Source organism: Saccopteryx leptura, chromosome 6 (genome assembly GCF_036850995.1).
Source record: "Saccopteryx leptura isolate mSacLep1 chromosome 6, mSacLep1_pri_phased_curated, whole genome shotgun sequence".
Lineage (NCBI taxonomy): Eukaryota > Metazoa > Chordata > Mammalia > Chiroptera > Emballonuridae > Saccopteryx > Saccopteryx leptura.
Genome location: NC_089508.1, coordinates 10264519 through 10281059, shown reverse-complemented (window position 1 = coordinate 10281059; position 16541 = coordinate 10264519). Strand labels below are relative to the sequence as shown.

Genomic DNA, 16541 nt, shown 5'->3' with positions numbered 1-16541 from the left:
CTTACTATGTGTAGCAAGCTTTCTGGGTTCTGATATTAATTTTTCTGCTTAAGCCAATCTTTTTTTGTTTCCCTGAAGTTGATTTAAAGATCAGCCTTGAGCAAATAATAGTGCAAACCTGGTGAGGATTCCGCCACGATCCTGGAAGCAGTTCAGGAACGAGTGAAGTTTGGGAAATCGAGCAACAGTGGAGAGAGCGTGTTTCCTAAAGAGAGTGGGTGCCTTGTCCTCACACTCCTGGTGCCACAGCTGAGCACTGGCACGGGGACTCAGCAGGGCGGGAAACGCTCTCCTGGCTGGGCCTGAACGGGAGGAAGCCAGCCCTGTGACCCTGAGCTCTCCCTGAGTGTTCCATGCCTGGCACACACCACCCGGCCCATAGCAGATGCTTAAGAAACACCTGTCCACTAAAGGAATGCATGGGAAATGAATACGTGGGTGAAACTTCAGAGACAGTTCTGTCATTTCTGACAGTAGCATCGAAGTATTGTCCAGGAGAGAAGGTCAGCCCCCTCACTGGACACACGGGAAACGGAAGCCCAGGAAGGAGATGGCATTCGCCCAACCCGCCCGCATACATAGTCAGTGCCTGGGAAAAGCAGGCCGGGAACTAGGACAGCCCAGCCTGGGACTACCCTTGCCAGCACAGCGGCCTGTCACTTCTGGTGTGTGCCCACATGAACGCCTCGCCCGGACAAACAGGAAATCAGCCTCCCGGAACCCCGCGTGTGCTCAGAGAGCCACCCGCTCGGACGCTGCCTGGAGGCTTTCCCCATTTCATGGACAGTCAAGCCCAATCCCGTCCAATGGGCCTTCGAACCCTGGGTTTCATTCTTGGTTGGGGCTAACCCCTCTCCCATCACCAAAAACATCCCTGCCTGGGCATCTCCTGGGCCAGAAGGCTCTGGAGGCCAATTATGCAACAGAGACCATGAAGAACAGAGTCACAAAATCTCTTGTCTCAGCGAGTGTCATTGTCCCGGCGAGGAGTACCACCTCCCAGTGTGGATGGCCTGACCGCCCAGTACCACCAGTACTTCCGACCATCCGGACCTGCTCTACGCAACGGGCTTATTTATTTATCATCCCTATTGTTTATTGTCCCCAAGAACAAGGAGCTTTGTTGTATATTTTGTTCACGGCTGTGTCTCAACCCCTGAGAATAGTCCCTGGCACAGAGTGGATTCTCAGCACATATTTGCAGCATGAATGGACAATTGTCCCAAAGAGGGCCAGCTCTGTGGCTTCCTGGCAGCGAGACTGCAGGAACATCATGTGGTCTTCTTGATTCTCAGTGTTCTCATCGGTCAAGTGGAATGGCCACGCAAACTTAAAGGATTGGCGGGCCCCAGGGTTGGAGAAGGAGCCTCCACAGTGCTCGGCTCTGCAAGGCGTTCAGTAAGCTAGTTACATCAAAACCCGTTCCTTTGTTCACTCGGTCAGTCAGTCCACAAACATGTGGCCCGGGAAGGCTTTAGAAGGGGAAGGGTGAGTAACACCTGAGAGGAACCGGTGGGCGTGGGAGAGAAGGGGGAACAGTCAGAGCGTCGGGCAGGGTGGGTGGCAGTGATGGCGTGAGCAGGTGCAGGGTGGTGGCGATGCAGAGGGTGTGTTCTGCAGACTCTCATGAAGAAGCAGGCACGCAGCCTTTCCTCCCTAAGGACGAGAGCCTTCGGAGGGGCTGGCCGTGTCGGGAACACGGACGACTGCTGTGGCAGTCTTCCTTTCAGCAAACACACACTGAGCACGTTCTCCATGACATGCACTCGCCTCGGCAGTGGGGACACAGGGAAACCCCGTCTGCAGCCAGAGGGACACTTACAACAAATAAGTTTGCTGGGATCACTCTCTAACTCAACACCTGCAACGGCCCTTCAGTTAAAGACCAGCAGTCTCCATGCAGCCTGTGAGGCCCCGACCTACCTCTCCAGCCTCCCCACCCCCCTCCTCCTGCCTTATTTTGTTGCTCTGGCAATACTAATATCATTTCAGTTCACTGTCCATGTCACCTTCCCACCCCAGGGCCTTTGCATGTGCTGTTTATTCTACTTAGCAGTCTCCCTCTGCTCTCCACTTCAACTTTTTCCTTCTTCCACCCCCCCCCCAAGCATTTATTTCTGTAGCAAAGAATGAAAATACTGCTGTGAGGTGGGAAATCAAAAGAAAAATATGTGAGACATGCAGCAGTTATTTTTAGCATAAAGTTACTTAAAATGAAGATAAATAAATGACTAAGGAAGATTAAAAAAAAATGACTAGAGCTCAGACTCAATTTCTATTTGAAAGATCAACCAGTATTTTAGATATTATGATCCACACTGGGAAAAACACATGTATGTGCAGTTTTAATTAATATCTATAGTTCGAAGATGGGGAAGCTCCCAGCACGGAGAGCTCCCCCCAGTGATCACATCCTGAAGCCTCGCCTGAACGCCCAGGCTGGGTCAGACTCGTTGGTTACAGCTCTCAAAGCACACGCCATCCTCTTTCATCACGCTCACAGGAGCTCCCGGTCACAGGTTACAGGTGTGGTTACTCTGTTCAAGGCTGTTTCTCCCTCTGGACATTAACCATGAAAACAGGGGCCAGGTCTGTATGTATCAGCAGCTAGTCCAGGGATTGTTGCCCCCCCAGTGACTATGTGATACAGGAGTAATTGCAGCCCCCGTGGGCGCAGAGGCAGAGAGCAGACCCAGGAGCCATCACAGTACCTGAGATGAGTGCTTTACTGAAGCGCTGCTTGGGAGAGGCCAAAAAGGCAGAGAAAAGCTCATTAAGAGGTCACAATGGACTGGGTGTTAAAGGATGAGTAGGAGTTCGTTAGGCAGGAGGCAAGCATTTGTTCCTGGTAACAGCAAAAGCAAATGCCTGGAGCGCAGCCTTTAGCAAACAGCTGGTGGTCTCAGGGTGGTCGCAGATCATGGCAGTAGCTCTGATGAATGACTACTGTGTGCCAGGCATGGCCTTGATGCCATCTTGTGTAACCCTCAGAGCCCCTCGGCCTTAGTAGATAGATATTATTACCCCCTTCCAGTAAACGAAGGAGAAGCTGAGGCTCAGAGGGTTAAATGACATGCTCAAGTCACCCAGCTACCAAGTAGGTGGCTTACCTGACTGTCCCAGGTCCCCAGTTGCATATGTTGCAGGCCTGAGACAGCTACTGAGGGAGTGTGTTCTTCTGGTGTCTTCCCACCCTACCCTCTCAGGCTGGCGCAGTGGGAGTGGTCAGCAGAGCACTGCGGGGACTCCCAGGCTTCCGTCCCACCCCTGTGTCCCCAGTGTGGAGTCTCAACCTTCTTCCTCTTCCCACCTCCTCAAAGAGGAGGGCTTCCCGTGGGGCTGCCTGGTCTTAGCACTAGCCACCGGCACCAGCTCAGCCCCTCCTGCGGCTGCCTGCCCCACCAGCCTGTGCGGGGCTGGGTCTCAAGGGCCCTGTGGGTGCCCAGGAGGGAGGAGGAGGCGCTGGCTGAATACACATGTGCCAATGTGAGCTGGGCAGCAGTCAGCCTTGGCAAGGAGCGGAGGAGAAATGACAAGCTAGGCACCCCGGTCCACTCCTGCCCCAAACCTGAAGACACAGGCATTCGCAGCCGGTGGCTAACCACGAGGCCACCAGAAAGTCACTTCACCTCTCTGAGCCTCAGTTGCCACATCTGTGCTGGTATTGAGAGCTCCCCAAGCTCAGGATGTAAGTAGCCCCATGCGCATTGATGCCCACTAGTGGCCAAAGGCCAGCACTGCAGGGCCATGCTTTCTGGGGCAGGTGCGTGGATCCGTTGCCCTCTTTTGTGGAGCTTGGCAACAGGGTCAAACGCCAAGCTCTGCTTTTTGTGCTCTGGAATCAGACAAAACTGGCATTGAATCCTAATTGCTGCCACTCCAGGTTGCATCCTTCTAATGCGAGACCAGTGGGGTCCCGCCTGGATGCCTGGCTGAGCCCGGAGGTCCTATGTGAATCCTCGGGGGGAAAAGGACTTAGCAGTTCACAGGCCCGAGGCCCAGGGGCCACGAAGGTGAACTGACTTTCTAAAGCAGTGCGCGAGTGGCCTTACAGAGCCCCGAGGGGAGTGTCGTTTCCTTACCCCGGAAACACAGAATTAGAGGCTCAGACGCGGTTGGTTACTAAGACTTGAACCCAGGTCTTTCTCACTCTGAAGGCGGGATACTCGCCTTGGCTCACAGCTTCCTCAAATTATCCACCAACAGTTAGCATCCCTGTGAGGTTGTTTATTAAATCACAAAACTCTGCCTGCCTGCGGGGCACAGGGGACACAGGGGACGGGGTGGGAGGGCGGAACCACTGCCAGCCAAGTGATGGGGGGTGGGGCCTCAGCCCCCACAGCTGAACAGGCAGGGAGGGGGCTAAGCCCAGGAGCCCCGAGCTCCAGCTTGGAGGCCTCGGGAACTCAGGGTGGTGCAGGAGTGAATTAGAATGTCCCTGTGGCCTCCATCCCAGGGAGACAGACGGGTCAGCCCCAGGCCAGGGCTGGGGTCTGCAGCAAACCGGGATTCCTCCTTATGCGCCGGCAGGATTAGTAATTTTCCCCATGAAGAGCACGGTGGGTATGATGTTCTCTGTGATCATCAGAAGAAAGGGTCTGTTCAGCTTGAAGACTAACGGCCTCTCCATGGGCAGCGTCTGGATTCCAGAGCCCGCGGCCCCCTCCGTGCCCTTCTCGTCAATCTTCAGCTTCGCCTTGTGCACAGCCTGGGGGAACCAGGAGCGAGGTCAGAACTCGCCGAGCCGCTCAGAGGCCACGGGCGAGCCAAGGATAGTGAGGGGCTCAGAGAGGGAGAGGCCACAACCAAAGATGCCCAGCACGGCACTGGGAGCTGGTCCCAGCTTCCCCGGGGCTTCTCAAGTCAACTGTCATCACGAGAGGACACTCAACGAGCAGGCGCAGCCTGAAGGAAAGTAGGATGCAGGGGGAACAGCAGCTACGGGGGTGGGGTGGGGGCCTGGCGGAAGGAGCGGAGTTCGCCGTCCTTCCTGGGAATTACAGGGAGGCGCCAATGGTTACCATGGCAGTGTCGAGCTTTAGCTAGATGGGAGGGAGGCGGTGGTCCTGCCCTGGGGGCCTCCAGCCCCCTGCCCGCTCCTCTACCCGCCTGGAAGAGGTGGGTGGGTGGGTGAGGGGGAGGCAGGTTCCAGGCAACTGTTGGGGATGACTGGGACCCCAGATCCACCCCGATACCATCAACCTCTGGGACCAGGCGGTCGGCACTGGGGGACTGACTGGTGGGCTTCCATGAAATGCTGACACATGTCACTCCAGTCTACAAAGTCCTAACGCTTTTCTAGCAGACCGATAGCTGTTGTTCACAGAGAGAATCACAGCCCCCGGCACACCTCGCTGAGGAAGGAGACAAGCCATCACACCCAGGAGGGTCCGCAGGAAGGGGGGGAGCTGGCCTTGCACCTGCATAAGACGTCTGTGGCAGGAAAACTTAGGTTTCCTCTTAAAAGCGAGAATATTATGTAACTCTTTTTCTTCCTCTTGCAAACTGAAAAATAGGTCCGAATCAGTGCCAACCGTCAGCCCAGCCTGGCACCGTGGGTCCCTCCCAGACTGGCCTGGCCGTCACACCTGGCTCCAGATGGTGCCCACCACCCACCAGCCTCCACCGTGCGGCTCCCCTACTGGAGGACCCTCCCCACCCCCAAGTCTGCTCGTGGAAATCTCTCCGCCCTCAATTCCCTTTTCACCTAAAAGGCTGCTAGATAAAACACAGGATGTCCAGTTAAATTTTATGTTCAGATAAATGATGAATTAATTTTTATTGTAAGTCTATCCCATGCAATATTTGGGACATACTTACACTTAAAAAATGGGTCATTTATTTGAATTTAATGAGGTGCTCTGTCTTCTAGCTGCTAAATCTGGGGACCCTACCCCAAGTGTTCCTCTCTGCTTGCCCCTAACAAGACAGATGCTCAACCTTGCTGGGGACCACAGGTCCTTTGCTTGTTCACCTCCTAATTGTGTATATCTCTTAAATGTTTACAACTTACTCCTAACGAGCCTCTGATGCCATTGAGTGAAGGTCCAGGTTGGACCGAGACCCGTTCTGGGCCCTGATAAGTGCTCTGGACCCCGATCAATTGTTTGTTGCACTGAATCAACTTCCAAAACAGCACCAGGAGTTTCATTCTAATTTTGAAGACTGAAAGCATGAGGCTTGGGGGAGGCGCACGAGTTCCCCAGTATCACAGGCTGGTAGGGGCAGCGCTGGGTTTGCATTGGCCTGACCGGTGGGTGGAACCCCAGCTGTTCAGCTGCGGAGACAGTGGCTCTGGGGGGTGGGGTGGGGACAGGGGCTGTGTGAAGGCTTCCTGTGCTGGAGGAGGGAAGGGGGCAGTGCCCGCTGGGCAGGCTTACCTCGCCCACTTTCAGGTTCTGATTAGGGACTATCTTGTTGAGATCACCATTTGGCTCGAAGACCTTCATGATGCCCAAGTAGGAGAGAGTCTTCTTGAGGTTGTAGGTGCCCGTGATGGCGAACCTGGGCAGGGACACGTCCACCACCCTGGGGAGCGGGATGTGACAAAGGCGAGCCGTGAGGGTCCACCCTCTTCCAGGGCCGGCCCCCGGACAGGAGAGAGAGGTGGCGAATGAGACGGCTGTCCTCCCACCCCTGAGGTCTCAGACTGCCCCGTCTACAGAATGCGGCGGGTTCCTGAGCCCTTCCCAACACCCATGCTCTCAGAACTTCCTGTCAGACCTGCTCCCGAGCCTTCATCCACAGAAATGTCTGGGGACCAGGGGTGACTGGGGTGGCAGGGCCCAGCCTCGGTGACAGGAACATTGCTCTCCATGCCCTCCCGGCAGGGAGGCCTGGCTTCGAGCATGGGGACGCTGGGAGAAGTCCTACTGCGGTCGGGAGACGGGCTGGGCGTAGCTGGGAGGGCATTCTGGACAGACCTCAGGAGCAGCCTGCACCTGGGCTCCACGGGACGCTCGTCCTGTGCACTGAGAGCATCCCCGGCCCTGAGGGACCATAGGTCCTGCTGCCCCCGAGCCTCTGGTGAGGCCCGTGCTGACCTGCAGGCCAGCTCTCAGGGCCCACCCCATACTCGAGTGGAGGGGCAGAGGGAGGAGTGTGGACCCCCTCCTGAGGCCGGAGAGATGATGACAGTCCCCAGAAACATCTGCGTGTGGTTAGTGGTGCCCTTGTGGTGACCTCAGCTCCAGGGGCTGCAGAGGGGCTGGGCCATGGGGACATGAAACACCATTGTGGGCACCGGAGCTGCAGTCCCGTGGGAGAGTGTCAGAAATACCTTGGAGCTGGGGCGGGGGAAGGCGCCCGGTCACGCTGGGATAGAAGAAGTAAAGAGAGGGAAAGGGGGAAGCGAGGAAGAAGGAAGAAGTTGGGTACACCAGACGCGCTCTGTACCTGCGCGTGATTAACTTCTTCCATCTGTCAAAAGTGGCCAGCGTCAAGGCCTCCTCCACGTGCTTCATGTCGCCCTCGTCGGGGAGAACGAAGGTGGCCGTGATGTTGTTGAAGTAGGGCATTTCCAGGACGGTGCAGGAGAGCTGCTCGTCGTGGCCAACGCCATACATGCCCCCGTGGAACATCATGGGCACCTTCACCGGCTTGTTTCCATCCAGAAAGAAGTCCTCCTCTTTGGTTGTTTTTGGATCGAACTCTTGTTGCCACCTGGCTTAAGATGGGAGAAGGACAAAGTGACATGAGTGTCCCCCAAAAGAAGGGACTGGATCCATCTAAGTGCTGGTCTCTGTCCATGTGCATTCAGGGAACGGCGTTAGAGACTCTGGGATATCAGGACAGATCTCCGGGGTCCCTGTTCTCATCACATACCCTAAAGACTTCTGGTGAGGTGGGCTGGGACTTGATTACCAGTTTCCAAAGAAGCTGGGCCCGGGGCCACGGGGCCAAGAGGAGAGTTTCTGACGGCCCTAAGCCCAGGTATTCCTGAGGGTGACCAAGTCTGGAGGCTGTGTTTCAGCAAAGAGGCTCAATTCTACTTGGTGGAGGCTATTTGGGTCTAATGTGAGTAGAAATGTTTAGCTTTATTCTAAGCCAGTCCTAGAGGAGCTGCCCTCACGTGGGACTAAGAAAATGATGGAACCGTCTCCCCTGGGAGCTGGCTGAAGAGCGGTGAACTCCCAAAGCGGGGTGTCTGGATCCTCCCTCTTCTATCCTGAGGACTCTTTGATGCTGTTGTGCATAAAGTCAGACCAGGGTCTGTTTATACTCACTGGCCTCAGAGCCCCCAGAGTTCAAATTCTAGCTGAAGAACCTTGGACGGGTGTCTTAATCTCCCTGGGCTTCCGGGTCCTGATCTTCAGAATGGGGTATTGACAGGCACCTCATAGGATTGCCGTGAGACTGGGCAAAGGCAACCACAACTTAGCGACTGTGTCTAGTGAGTGTTGCACGTGTGCTAGTCATCATCAGCATCACCGCCACCACTGTTCTTGTCAAGTTTCCAGATTCTCCTTCCTCCCTCTGCTTTGGGAAGACTGAGATTGTAGTCTATTGTGATCACCCATTTATTTTTTCTTCTATTGACATCCTGTCAATTTGAGGAGAACTGAAGTTCTATATTCAGAAACATGTTGCTGACAAACCAGGAATAATCTTGGCTGGCCTGAGGGCAGTTGGCCTCTGATTCTTACCTATGTTGACCAACCTTTGTGCGTGCATGCAGGAGTGTATGGTGGGGGTGGGGGAAGGCTGATGCTTGGACTTGGGAATATTCTTCCACCTTCTTTTTCAGTCTCTCACCCTCAGACTTGGGAATCTATAAGTTTTGGTGGGAGACCTAGGCATTCATCAAAGCAATCATCATCATCGTCATCAACAACATCATCACTATCCTGAGTGTCCACTTGGAATAATAAAGAATGCACAGCGGTTGGGCTGAGAAAAGTGGGTTTTAGTCCTTACTTTTATTGCCTGGCTTTGTAACTGGGTAAGTCAATTAATACCTCTCTGAATTTCACTTTCCTTTTCTAAGAAATGAGAAAAAGAATGTCACTGCAACTTCTAGGACCAATGTTGTGTTTGGATAATCAGTAATCATGAAGATGCACACAGAGAGAAGAATTTAGACTTCACAAAGTTAATTTCGCATACACTTTCACTTTGAATAGCAGCGACAGCCCTATGAGCTGTGTAGCAAGGTGCTCATTTCCAAGGATAAGAAAAGTGAGTCTTTGAGAGATGAATCACTTATGAATTCAATGTCACAGAGCGAGCAAGTGGCCAACCCTGGTTTTCAATCCGAGTCTACTGGTCATGCTATCTTTCCCAAGCCAAGCTGTCCCAAGCCTTACCTCGGAAGAAAAGAGTGTTGACAAGAAGCAGCGCAATGTTAGAATCCATACTCTTGATCAGGTCGTTGATTTTACCGTGGGTTTTCTGACTCAGATAGTCATTGATCTGCTTCCGAGCGTGGTCCAAGTTCTGGAAGTTGGTGGGGACGCTGTCTGCATTGTACAGGTTCTTGGCATCTGTCATAAACTTCTTCTCTGGCCGCAGCCTTTGGTCAATGAACAAGGTGTTCTGAAGGCTCATCTGGAGGTCCTGGGTCTCCTGGTTCAGCCTATGGATAAGGTAACGGAAACCGCCGTGAATGTCTTTCTCCTGAATGTTCCTGAAGTTCAGGCCCTGCTTGATCTCGGCCAGCGTGGCGTTCTGGGAGCCCAGACACAGCATGGAGAAGGCTGTGGAGATGCTCACGGGGGAGAAGAAGATGTTCTGGCTGGGGCCGGCGGAGGCCAGCTTCTTGTACAGCTGGAAGCCGAATTGCATGGTCCGTCTTGCAAGCTCCTGGGCCTCCCTCCTTCCCCTCTGCTCTGGAGCCCGGCCCACAGCTTCATGACTCTTTGAAGAGAAGTTGGGCTTCAGGAGACCTTCCACGGTGAGGAGGCCAGCCAGGAGCAGGCCCAGGCCCAGCGTGGGCTTCATTTTTCTTGGAGATTGTCCTGTTGAATGGTAGACCTCAGGTTAGCAGATACAAGAACAAAAGGGCCCCTTGGTCCCTATCTTACTCACAAGGAAACCGAGAGAAAGGGAGTAACCCAGTGACCGGCATGTGTTCTATGCAGAGGTGTCTAAGTGCTTGGATATCCATTATAGCACCTAACCTATACAATCACCCTGGGGACAAGAAACGACTGTCTCTTAGGAGGAGCCCTTGGGAAGTGAGCTCGGGAAAGGGAAGGACCCGGAAAGGGTGTGGCTGGCTCCAGGTGCGCTCCAGCCTCGACCTGATCAGCAGGGGCCAGGCCCCGGAGCAGGGAGCACATGGAGCCATTGAGCCGTGAGGAAAGGGTTCCCGCTTTCCAGAGGGCATCAATCAGTGGCCATGGTCTGCCTCCAGGATGCAAAGTCCGGGCTGTAGCTTCCCGGTCAGTTAGCACCTGTCAGACAAGGGCAGTTTCTGGAGTGGGGAGGGCGTCTGTGAGCAGTCAGCAGCAAACCGCCCCAGCACCACCGGCCCGGGGGAACTGGGCCCAGCACCACCGGCCCGGGGGAACTGGGCCCAGCACCACCGGCCTGGGAAAACTGAACCCAGCACCCACAGGCCCACTGAGGCCGACTGGACGAGGCTCTTTCTGGTTGACTGAGTGGGGGGATGAATGAACACCAGCACAGGGATTGCGCCCAAGAACACCCCAAGTCCCCAAGTTCATGCTGCCCCAGACCTTCTGTGCCGGGCACTGTGGGCACAGCCATCATCAGAGCAAAGTGAGTCTTTGAGGAGCTTGTGGTCCAGAGCATAAAATTTTTAGCGCCTGCTACTCATTATCTCCCACGCTCCCCTCCATCTTTTTATCAAAGCTTCATGCTTTTTCCCAGGTAGCCTCTCCTCCCGTCTGTGGCCTGTGTGCCCCAAGGACAGAGGACCCATTCCCAGCACCGGTGGGGGCTCTGACTGGGGCAGGGAGCCTCAGCTCCCCGGCTAGTGGCCGGTTCGGGGCCAGGCCGAACGCAGTCAGTGTACGGTGTGCTCCGCCCTGATAGGGCTTCAGGAAGGAGCAGGAGGCATAAGCAATCCAGGGAGATGGCTTTCGGGCTCTTTGCTGGGATCTGGGGGGTGCTGCCCTTTCTCATCCTCTGAATGTCCTGGGCAGGAAGCATAAACACCAGGGACTTCCGCAGCCATTTGCCCCAGGAGGAAAGTGACTCTAGGGACAAAGCCAGAATGTAAAGCAGGTGTGAACAAGGGCTTTGCAGAGAAACTGAGGCTGGGGCCCCAGATTAAGCCCACCCGGAGACCACCCTACCTCTAGACTTCCAGTGATGCTAGTGTGAGTGACGTGGTCAGTTACTTGAAGCCAAAAGCACCCTAACAAATACAAGTCCATATATATATATATATATATATTTTAAAAAGCTGGGGCTACCAAGAAGTCAGGCACCCTGGCTCTGCCCTTTCTCCTTATTGCTATGTGACCCTGTGGAAAGGACTTCCCCTCTCTGAGCCTAGGTGATTACTAAAGCACCTTCCACTCCTAAAAACATTTTTTTTTTTAAGTAAAAATTAAAAATAGCTGGTGTTGAACAAGGGCTCTAGAGCCTGCCTGAAAATAGCTATAGAAGAGAAGATTAGCAAAGTCCGCAAGGATGTTTCAGGGAAGGGAAGAAAATAGGAAACAGGACGGGCTGTTTCTCAAGCGCGTGGGCTGGACAGCGCGCAAAGCCTGTCTGGATGGGTAACAGACGCTCCTGGTATCAGGCGTAGACGCTGCCTCCGTGTGCGCGTTTCCCAAGGCCTGGGAGCCGAGACACTCAGACACAACCGGTTAAGGCGCTCAGTGAACATGCTTTAACAGTAGGTTTACCAGCCGGGTGAGCTCCAAAGCCGCTGAGCAGCCTGCCAGGGCAGCACCGGGCCAGAACCCGGAGCAGGGGCGGGGACTGCGAGAAGCTCCCTGCCCCAGAAACATCCCCTGGCACAGACGGGGATGACGCCGTCAGTACCCGAAAGTCTTGCCTACCGCCCAAGTTTCGGGAACAAGACAGATTGTGGAAGTAGCAGTCTAGATATTGGTCTTCTCTTGCTTATGTGTTTCTTAGGTGGCATGCAACAAGCCTTTTTATCCTTCAATATCTTCATCTTTTAAGTGGGGGCGGGATCATACTTTGGCCTCCTCCCCACTAGCTGCTGCTAATCAGCTCGCAGCTCTCACCCCCTGGGACACAGTCTACACCCTGCCAGGTCTCAGCTTCCCCCCACCTCACTGAGCCTGGGTCCCAGTGGTCCCTACGGGCCTCCTGCCTAGTCTCACGAGTGCCCACCGTCTGGCCTTTCTCCCCCCACACAGCCCACTACAGAGACGTTTCTGGGTCTTTCTGTCCCTCATCACGGGTCTCACACTGACCCAGACTTGTCAGATGGGCACCAGCCCCAGGTGCCTGAGTGGCTCATTTAGATTTATTCCATTAATTAAAATAGCTGAGCAGCTGGTTATTTCCCAATAAATCAGCATTGCCCAAGTTGAGCAACTCGCTTGGTTTTTATTTTGGAGTGCACGCGTGTGTGAGCGTGGTGGGGTGGGGAGGTGGGGATTGGCACTCTGGATGAAATAAGTAAAGCAAATAAAGAAGAAAAAGAACAAGACAGAAACAGCCCTGTGGGTACACCTGAGCAGATAAAGCTATCATCGGTATTTCAGTTCTTCTGGGGCTCTCCTGGTCCCACATTGCCCATTAGTTTGGGAAAATGATTTCCTTCTCTTATGAAAAGATAAAATAGGGCCGACTCAGGAGTCGTTCATCCTGAAGACAGACCCAGACCAGGTGTATAACAGGAACAAACCGGGAGCCCCATGGACAAGCCCTGGGGGGCCTTAGGTCTGCGCAGGAAGGGGCTTGCCCAGGGGAGGGCTGTCCTGCAGGCAGCCAATCCCACTTTCGCTTCCCACACCATGCTAAGATTAGCAGTTGAGGTCAGCCAATCAAAACAACAAAGGGGAGGGGACAGTGAGGTGTGCGAACACTTCTAACAATAGCAATATCTATAATGTTACGAAACACTTTCACACTTGTTACCAGCAACAGTTTGGGAAGGCCATACTCTAACAGACAGAATGTACACAGGACACAGAAGAAATGCTCAAGGCAGAGCAGTTTGGAATCATTTACTCCAGGGGACAGAGCCTTCCCCTACGCACCGCAGGTCACCTTTCTTGGGACAGTTTGCTCTGCTATCTCTTCCCTATGATGAAACTCACTGGAAGGAAAAACTTATGTAGCTTCCATCCACGCAAGCCAATGAGATGAAAAAGTTTAGGATGTTATGGACAAGTTCCCCTCCCCAGTGAGCCCCAATAAGCCAACATCAGCCAGCTGGGGTGCCCCACTCACTGATGGACCTCTTCCTACCGGCGGGACACAGGCCTCCTGCCCCGAGGAACCCCAGGCGCTCTGAGACCTGAGGTCTCCTCCAGTCCTCCCCGGAGTTCCCCACGGGGCGTACAGTATGTGGATAAACCCAGTGCCTCCCTTGGCCCGAGTGATGTGAGGGGTTCTTCCACGGAATGTGCTCCAGCTTCCCAAAAGACCAAAGCGGAAGCCCTGGGATTGAGGAGACAGGCTAGGCATGCCACGTGGTCCACCTATTTTAAGAAATTGACATTGTTTTAAGAGGAGATCACTCTAGACGTATTAGAAACTAACTTACGATTTTTTAAAGCATGTTACAACTAAGCGATGGTTTCTTTCTCTGTTGGAAGTGAGAGAGGAACTGTGAAATAAACCCAAGGACCACTGGGGTATCGTTTTTATCCTCCTATCCTCCTTCCTGGGAAACGCATCATGTCACCACTGAACTGGCCATGAAGACTTCCGCTTTCATTTTTTTTGAGAAATATTTTGAGCCCTCAGTGCATGCCAGGTACTGGGGCTGTGAGCCATGCCTGAGGGATGGTCCGTGCCAATGCTGCCGACAGACCCGAGCCTCGGGAGCCGGGACACGGAGCCCCCTCCTGAGCTGTAGTGCCCACACCCAGCCCCAGATCTCCAAATCCTCAGGCACATTCCAGCTCTCTGCCTGGCCTGTCCCTTCTGCCTTCAGGACTTTGTTCTGAGATGAGGGAATCTGTGGGTTGGAAAGGTTCAGCAACCATCAACTTCAGGGCCACTAGTGCTACAGAGGGGAAACTGAGTCCCAGAGAGGACAAAGGAGCTACCTGAGGTCATGATGAACATTCTGATAGATCAGATTGGAATCCAGTGCATGAAGGCAATTCTGTCTGGGCTCACGAAGCAAAGTGATGGCCACAGCCTCTGCCCTCAGGGGGAGAACCAGGCGTGGGAAAAGCTCACCAGCGAGGCTGACTGTGTGCAGTGCGGTAGCACAGGGGCCAACAGAGTCGGAGGGACCCCCTTGTTTCCCAAGATGACCTCTCCCCCCACACCCACAAAGGCGTCTCCTCCAGGAACGCCCTAGAGGTAAACATCCATGAGAATTAGACATCCATGAGAATTAGGCACCCATGAGAATGAATCAGGACTCTCTCTTCCGGAGTTCCCAGATTTGGAACTCCTCCAGAATTCTCTTCAGGGACCCCCCTCCCAGGACCCGTCTAGACCTCCTTGCAATCTGAAGCCACCTCCACCTGACAGAGACAGGAAACCCACGACCTTTGCAAAGGGAGACGTCATACTCACCGCCCATTCGGAAGAGCCCCACAGAAGGGATCTGTCCCTCTTGCTTTCCTATCTGCACTTCATGACCAGTCAGGAAAGCAGACCGAGGCCAATAGAGTTAGCTGGTCTGGGTGGGCAGGGGACGGAGGCCTGGGAGCGACGGCCACACCGCCTCCTCGGGGACTGCTCCTCACTGCCCAGGCGGCAGAGTGGTATTTAGACCACACCCGTGGGCAGTGCCTTTACTAATCAAGTCTATTCATACTTTCTGCAGCAACTCTATTTCCCAATCATTGCAGTTCTGGCACCTGGAAATTTTTCAGGTAGACGATCTGGTAGTCCCGATGTTAAATATTCAACCCAGACATCACCAGTTGTCATTCACGGGGACAGGTTCAGAGCTGGGTTTCTTGGGGTCGTTCCCTTTATCCCCATTTCTCTCTCTCTCTCTCTCTCTCTCTCTCTCTCTCTCTCTCTCTCCTTACTACTTTTCAAACACTCTACAGTTGTCAGTTCTGTCACCTTAACTCACCTGGAGTGTTTTTGGGAAAGAGAACCCAAAAGAGATGAATGGACAATTAAATACATAGTTTCTTTTAGGGGTGATGAGAGTCAAACATTCACCTCAATGTTTGCAACTTGTTTTCTGATTGCATACTTTTTGTTCTGGAATAATGAAGCCACCGGGCCCCCCACCCCCACCCCATCCCTTCTTTTAAAATTTTTAAAATTGGATTTATTGGGGTGATATTGGTTAAAAAATTATATAGGTTTCAGGTGTGCAATTCTGTAATACAACATCAACACACCCCCTTCACTTTCCTGTATTTTCTGGGCTGTCTTAAAGGAACAGGTATTATTTTAGAACTCATTTTTGAAAGATTAAAAAATAAAACAAACTTAACTCCAAGTTTGTCAGAGGAGTGGCGAGGAGGTTGAGGACCTTTAAAACCTGCTGACTCTGGGGTGGGGCAGCAGTGAATCCAAGGTGCCCACTCTCAGCTCTGCCTTCTCTGCAGAACTCTAACGAGCAGGAACACCACAAACTGTCCCTTCCTAGTTAGCGATGCTCGCCGTCCGTCCGTGTGGAGCGACCACGGCCCCAGGCGCTGTGGAGGGTGGCTCTCCTGACTTTGGGAGGCTGCTTTCAGCGGGGTCGTGACTCTCATCCCCAAAGCTATGTGGAGCAGGTGACCCAGTGAAAGCGTCTAGAAAAAAAGGACACTGGCCTGGCTCGGCCACTTTCTGATGCTCTCACAGACCAGACCAACCGGGCCGTGGGTCCCCGGAGCTCCCAGGTCAGGCAGAGTCGCTGGAGGAGGCCGGGGCCCCCGCCTGCCCTTACCCAGGATGCACGGAGACCGGGTGAGGCGAGAAGGCTCACTGTCGGGCTCTGGTCACTGCGGGTGCGTACGGCCGCGCGCTCCTGACGCCAGGAGACCTGGAGGTGTCATCCGACCGTGATGGGAGCTGAGAGCCAGCCAGCAGACACTGACCCAGAATCCAGGCCTGCGCCCTGATTTAAAAGGGAAAATCCCTGCCTGCTAATGACAGGGTGAGGCCTGTGTGAGTCTGAGGGCCACGCCCGCCAGCCTGTCCCAGACACACTCAGCTGGAGGGCAGACGCCCATGGGAGACAGGCAGGAGGGTCAGCCTCGGGCCGGGAGGGGATGCCGCTGAGGGACATGGGGCTGCCCTGGGGTGCCTGAGCTCAGACAGCCCCAGAGGCCGGGAGGGGGTGCCGCTGAGGGACACGGGGCTGCCCTGGGGTGCCTGAGCTCAGACAGCCCCAGAGGCCGGGAGGGGATGCTGCTGAGGGACACGGGGCTGCCCTGGGGTGCCTGAGCTCAGACAGCCCCAGAGGCCGGGAGGGGATGCCGCTGAGGGACACGGGGCTGCCCTGGGGTGCCTGA

General features: G+C 54.2%; 1 protein-coding gene across 2 annotated transcripts; it reads right to left on the bottom strand.

Moving 5' to 3' along the window:
* Positions 1 to 4221: 4221 nt before the first annotated feature.
* SERPINA12 (serpin family A member 12) lies at positions 4222 to 16106 on the bottom strand. 2 transcript variants are annotated; one of them, XM_066341938.1, is made up of 5 exons: positions 15974 to 16106; positions 9306 to 9956; positions 7396 to 7666; positions 6381 to 6528; positions 4222 to 4708 (listed from the first exon to the last, which is right to left on the bottom strand). In XM_066341938.1, the coding sequence occupies exons 2-5, from the start codon at positions 9937 to 9939 to the stop codon at positions 4517 to 4519; spliced, it is 1245 nt and encodes a 414-aa protein (XP_066198035.1). In that variant the 5' UTR covers positions 9940 to 9956; positions 15974 to 16106; the 3' UTR covers positions 4222 to 4516. The 2 variants fall into 2 exon arrangements, with proteins under 2 accessions (XP_066198035.1, XP_066198034.1); XM_066341937.1 differs by lacking the exon at positions 15974 to 16106 and adding an exon at positions 14650 to 14807.
* Positions 16107 to 16541: the final 435 nt, after the last annotated feature.